Source organism: Manis pentadactyla, chromosome 12 (genome assembly GCF_030020395.1).
Source record: "Manis pentadactyla isolate mManPen7 chromosome 12, mManPen7.hap1, whole genome shotgun sequence".
Classification (NCBI taxonomy): Eukaryota; Metazoa; Chordata; class Mammalia; order Pholidota; family Manidae; genus Manis; species Manis pentadactyla.
The window spans coordinates 18506612-18512914 of NC_080030.1; the positions used below are offsets into that span (position 1 = coordinate 18506612).

General features: G+C 53.7%; 1 protein-coding gene across 2 annotated transcripts; it reads left to right on the forward strand.

Moving 5' to 3' along the window:
- Nucleotides 1-214: 214 nt before the first annotated feature.
- On the forward strand, nucleotides 215-3375 carry TRIR (telomerase RNA component interacting RNase). 2 transcript variants are annotated; one of them, XM_036879562.2, is made up of 3 exons: nucleotides 227-630; nucleotides 2534-2611; nucleotides 2933-3375. In XM_036879562.2, exons 1-3 carry the CDS (start codon nucleotides 286-288, stop codon nucleotides 3038-3040), a joined length of 531 nt encoding a protein of 176 aa, XP_036735457.2. In that variant the 5' UTR covers nucleotides 227-285; the 3' UTR covers nucleotides 3041-3375. The 2 variants fall into 2 exon arrangements, with proteins under 2 accessions (XP_036735468.2, XP_036735457.2); XM_036879573.2 differs by lacking the exon at nucleotides 2933-3375 and having other exon boundaries at nucleotides 215-607; nucleotides 2534-2610.
- The last annotated feature ends 2928 nt before the right edge of the window (nucleotides 3376-6303 follow it).

Consider the following 6303-nt stretch of genomic DNA (forward strand, 5'->3'; position numbering starts at 1 on the left):
GAGCCAACTACAGCCTCAGTCCCAGACGATGGTCTCATTCCCGCCAAGACCATGTCTGCGTCCCTCCTGCCCAAATCTAGCGGGATTATAAAACTCCTGGCGGTGCAGCCCGGCAAATAAGATTTTACCTCTCATTCGCCCCGCCCTTCATGCCCCGCCTCCACTGCAGACGCGAGGTCCGGACCGCTGTTCCCGGCATGCATTGCCCGGGACGAGACCAGTCGGGCGCCAAGCGCGGGCCAAAGCGGCCTTCCCGGAGTCCTTTGCACGGCACCTGACGACAAAATGGCTGCCCGAGGGAGACGGGCGGAGCCTCCGGGCCGGGAGGCGCCGGGCCTCGCGGGCGGCGGCGGCGGAGGTTGCCGATGGGCTGAATCGGGGCCCGGGACGTCCCCCGACAGTGGGGACGAGGAGGTGTCGGGCGCAGGTTCGAGCCCGGTGTCGGGCGGCGTAAACTTGTTCGCCAACGACGGGAGCTTCCTGGAGCTGTTCAAACGGAAGATGGAGGAGGAGCAGCGGCAGCGGCAGGAGGAGCCGCCCCCGGGCCTGCCGCGACCCGATCAGCCGGCAGGCGCCGCCGGCCCCGGGGATCCGAAGAGGAAGGGCGGCCCGGGCTCCACACTCAGCTTCGTAAGGAGGCGCGGGGGTGGGGGCGGGCTGCAGGGCCTGCCTTGGCAGGGGGAATCGGGGCCTCAGAAAGGGGAGCGGGATCCGGATCCACCCTCCCGCCCTGATGAGGGGGTCTTCCGGGTTGCCCGCTGAGGATGCGGAACCTGGATTCCCGACGAGCGAGGGTGGGGACCCCTGAAGCCTTCCCGCGGGAGCCTGGAGCATGGAATTGCATTGGAAACAGCACTTCGGGGATGGGGAAACCCGGATACCAGAATTTCCATTTGAGCGGCATCCGAATTTGGATATTGGGGCCATCTCCCGCTGTGCGGAAGGGGACAAATTTAAATCTGAAGTCTGATATGTGTGGATAACAGACCGCTTACGGTGTGACCTCAGGAAATTTGATTTCCCTGAGTCCCATTCGTCCAGTGTCTATTTATTGAGCACCTTATCTTGTGCTGGACATTGTGCTGGGTGCTAGATATGTACACTGTCGGACGTGACAGTCGAGATCGCAGCTTTTTTGGATTTCCCTATTTGCAGAAATGGACATCATCGCTTCTTTTGATGCGATGAGGATTCAGTGAGGCCATCCTGGAAAAGTGGTTAGAACTGGGACCTGTTTTTAAGAAGGGCTAAACTAGTGGTTCTCAGTTGGGACCATATGCCCCCGCCCTCAACATTGGCAGCCTGGAGACGCTTTTGTCTCCCATAATTGGGGGAGGGAATGCTTTTGACATCTATGAGTAGAGAAAAGAGATGCTGTTCAACATCAATGCACCGGACAGCTGCCTCCTCTCCTGCAAAAATAATCCAGCCTAAAAATGTCATTAGTTGAGGTTGAGAAACTCAAGGCTAAATAAATGGCATCTATATTGATGGTCAATTCTGAGCTTGCTCAGTCCCTGGTATTGAGATCAAATCCCTGTGGTGTGGAGAAAGTATTAATTTTAGAATAACAAGCTGGAAGTCTAGCCCTGGATTTAGCTGTGTGATTTTAGGCAAGTGATCTCCAAGCCTCAGTTAATTTGTTTAAAATGAGCTTGAGGATAGTCTCCGCAGCGCAGGTCATCTGATCCTGGTGAGGTATGATGTCTGTAAAGCCTGTTGCAGCCCAAGGGTCACGGGGAGCCTTCAGTCAGAGGGAGAAGATGGAGGACCAGTAAGGAAGTCCAGAGTAAGACTATTGGAGGAAGGGAAATGTCAGGACCTGGGTTTCTGGTTTGGTGGGAGAACTGGGGCCTGAACCAAATGCCCTTCTGTGAGCAGGTGTAGCAATAATTGTCGCTGCCTTTTTCATTTGTTCATTGAGGGGCTTGCAGGGCTACTCTCAAAGAGGCCAGGTTAAGTGCCAGGAAGGGAGTGTCTGTCACTTGGTGGTTAAGGCTGCCTCTCTGGCTTGGATCCTCCTGACCCTGAACCCTGCCCCATTGTTTGCTGCCAGCATGAGTGAGGGTCTGGGCCGCTCCCTTCTCAAAGGTGTTTCTTATCTATAAAATGGGGCTGGTTGTAATCTTCATCTCAGAGCAGCTTGCAAGGACAGGATGCATCCAGAGCACTTGGCACAGGGCTTAGCATACAGGAAGTGCTCACTAAAGGGAGCTGTTGCTGCCTGTGTGGTCCTGCTAGCTGGTGCGTGAGGCTTCCGCAGGAGGACCGAACCCATCCCCACCAACAAGGGGGTTCTTGCTCCCAGGGAGGCCAGCCCAGGGGCCCAGAACTGCCTGGACATCATGGGTCTGGGGCAGGCGCTAAGAGTCGCGTGTGCTCCTCTCTGCTGCGCAGGTCGGCCGGCTGGTGGAGCTGGGCGCGGCGTCGGGACGGGCCACCGGGCCGGGCTAGGAAGGTGTAGTGGGCCTCAGCGCCGCCAAGGGCGGGCCCGGCTCCTGTAACCGTTGCAGTCTTCTGTCCCTTCACCCAGGTGGGCAAGCGCAGAGGCGGGAACAAACTAGCCCTCAAGACGGGAATAGTAGCCAAGAAGCAGAAGACGGAGGATGAGGTGAGCAGACTGGGTGCGGGGGCTGCCCATGTTGCCTTTCCTTTCTAGCCTCAGCACCTGGCTGACCAGCCCTGTCCCTCCCTGTCCAGCATCCGGGCCTTGGTTAGGTGTACTGAGTGGTGGGGGTGTGTGGGGAGAGTACTTCCAACAAGTTCCTGGGGTAACTTGACTCTGGGTATCTGTACCTCAAACCCAGGATCTTGTGGGGTGGAGGGAACTTGGGGTGGGTCAGCTGTCTCTGGAGAGTCCTGACCCCAGTTCTTGGCCACCTTGGCATCCCCTTCCCAACACCCCACCCCACCCCCATGTTCCCTTCCACAGGTATTAACAAGTAAAGGTGACGCATGGGCCAAGTACATGGCAGAGGTGAAAAAGTACAAAGCCCACCAGTGTGGCGATGATGATAAAACTCGGCCCCTGGTGAAATGACCGCTTTCCCCCGCCTGCCCATGGTCTGGGACTCTCTGCGATGATGTACATAACTATTTAATGCAGCGGCAGCGGCGGCAGCCTCTCCCCACCCCCCAAGGACTTATACACAGAAGGAAAACGAGATGCTTCCCGCAGCCGCAGATGGTTCTCCAGGACTCTTTTTTTTACCTTGAGCACTTACCTCCTGAGACTTTATAGAACAGTGGTTTACTGTCCTCTCCCTTCCCCACCTCCTTGCTCTCTCTGGCTCTTTCTGTCTTCCACTTCTCACCTCACCTCCCTCCCCTTAGCCATCACTTCTGGGAAGTAAAGAACTTGACTTAGTGCTGGAACTGTGCCTGGTTTGCGTTCTTTACTGCCTCCAACCTAAGCTCTGCCCCACTGGCTGGCACCATGCCCACAAAAGCCTGGGTCTGGCTTGGTAACAGGGGACTTGGGGAGTGGGGAGGACAGGGGTGCATCCCCTCCTGTAGGCCTGGGCTCTCCTTGGAACCCATTTCCCTCCACCTCTGCACCCCACACTGTTGTTCCTCAAGTCTCATGTCCCAGTGTCTCTTCATGGTCCAATTTGGCTGGGCCCAAGCTATCAATTTGTTCATCCAGCAGACACTGAGCACCTATTGTGTGCTGGCCCTGGGGCCACAGCAGTGACCAGAACAGACTATGCATGCATGCTCCCTGCCCTTCTAGAAAGAAATAGACATAGACAAAAAGGGGAAGCCATTTTGGGAGGTATCCGTGAAGTTCAGGGTAGAGCCTAGGGGGAGGGGCTTATTTCATGCATATCAGATCAGAGTCCTGAATTGGGTGAGGAAGCCTGTCCCAAGTCAAGGGAACAGCCAGTGTATAGTTGGGGGAGTGCCTGGTCCTTACGGGGAGCCTCAAGGAGACACACACACCGAGTCCGGTGGGTTGATTATATACAGGGCCTTGTGTGCTAGAATGAGAACTTGGGACTCTATTCTTAAGTGAGAAGCCTTTGGTGGGAGATTGTGCTGGGGAGCAACAGGATATGTTTTCTATCCTAACCAGCTCCCTCTGGCTCCTGTTTGGAAAATAAACTGAAGGGGGTTCTGAGGTAGAACCTAGGGGAGGGGAGGGAATGGGGTGTTCACCCTGGAGGAGGTGAGGAGGGTTAGGATCCAGATCCCAGGGAACCTGGGTTTAGCCCTGCCCATATTTATACATGGCCTGGAGAAGGGCAAGGGACTTGTTTGTTTCACCTTGGGAGAACATGACTGTTGATGGGTGTCCTAAAAGAAGCCTGACTCTCCTAGTACCTCTGGAGGGCTCCTTCTGTGCCCTGCCTTCATTGCTCTCCCTGGTAGAGGTGGAAGCTGCCTGCTCTCCACTGAGCCCACAAATGCTTAAAGATGCCTTTGCCTCCTGCCCCCTTCTCAAACATGCTAGACCTGGAACAACATCCGGGTCCCCCACCATGGCTCCATCTTCCACACAGGAGTGCTGAGCAGCTCAGCACTACAGTCCAGCCCAAGGCCAGGCTCCCCATCCCTCTTCTGTCAGGGGAGGGCTGGAACTTGCAGATCACAGCAGTCACCTGGGGCCAGTGAACACGGAGGAGGGCTGAGGTAACACCTGCCTCACCTCAGACTCAGATCCAGCCAGTGGGGGTGGGGCTTTTCAAATACTGAGCACCAAAACAGACAAAATGCCCTGTCCTACAGTGTAGCACAGAGAAGACAAGTAGTGACTGTGGCGTCTTACTACACGATGGACAGTGACTGCAATGGGGTATGGGGAGGACACACAATAAGGGTGAATGTAGTAACCACATTGTCTTTCTTGTGAAACCTTTGTAAGAGTGTGTATCAGTGATACCTTAGTAAAAAAAAGTGCCGTCCTAGCAGAGTTAATATCCCAGTTGGAGGAAACAGACAAGACAAGGAACAATACAAAACACATCAAGACAGTTACACTTTGTATGTGGAAAAAAGTATGGAAGGGACAGATGAGAGAGAAGGAGAGGCAATTTTAAATTGGTCAGGTATGGCCTACCCAAGAATGTGACATTTGTTTCAACTTCTGAAGGTGGTCCCTGTTAGTGTTCCAGGCTGAGAAACAGCAGGTACAAAGACCATGAGCTGAAATCATGCCTGGCTTGCCAAAGAGCTCTCTGGACACCTGCCCCTTCTTGCTTCCTGCTACCACAGTAAGCCCTGTCTGGTTTGTTTTCCACATGGGTTCAAAGGTCTTTCCGAGGGATGGTGAGCTGGCCCACGTGTGACATTCCGCTTGATGATGCAGTAGGGCAGGAGGGGACATAGGACGCTAATGGAGCCACCTCTGCTTCCTCCAAAACCACCAGCAGCCATTGGGTCTTTAAAAAGAAACACAAGTGGAAGAAGTAGGTCGCCCCTGCAGTGGCTCAGCCTCAATTCTGGATTGTCAGGAGACAGTAGATGCTGATGGAATCCCAGCACCTCCCTTCCCCACTCTCATCAGCTCCAACATGGGGAAAGTATGATAGGGAAGGAAAACGAAATTCAGGGTTTGGAGAGTCCCACCATCGTGGATTCCAATTATTCTGGTGCCTGTTAGGTGTGTGATCTTGGGTAAGTCACAGCCTTTCTGTGGTTCATGTTCTTCATCTCCAAAATAGGATTAAATAGAGAAGCATCTCGAGAATCAAGTTCTAAAGAGCAATGTTCATAACGTTAACCCTGACATTATTTAAAACAGCTGAAACTGATTCTGTGGGTGAAGCAATCGGCTTGTATTTAGGGCTGTGTTTGAGAAGTGCTGACCTTTAAACACAGCTGCAGTGTGATGAGATGCCCAATGCTCCTTGGTTGTAAGCCGAGAGGCGTTTGTCTCCTGTCTCAGATTCACGGTTTGACATCAGCTCCTTGAGTTTCGTTTTTGTACTGAGCGCTTCTAATTATGTTGAAGTAAGTTTGCCGTGCACGGGACAGTTGTGAGAATTACACTTGGAAAACCACCTGACAACCCGTAGTTAAAAACTAGGGGAAAGTCTCGATTTAGTACTCAAATACACCAGATGGGGAGAGGGAAGAAGACTTTTGTGATCAAACGAAGGCCAATACTGTGGACTACACAGGCACCAGGGGTCACTTTATTCTACTCCGATTCCCTCCCCCGAGGCTTGCTCAGGGCCACTGGAAACCTAACATGTAGAAGGAGGGAGGTTGAGCATTAACAAATTCCCTCCTGCATCTCCAAGTCGCTCCCCACATGCCCCTTATCTGGGACAGTCCCCAAACCTGAGCAGAAAACTACTG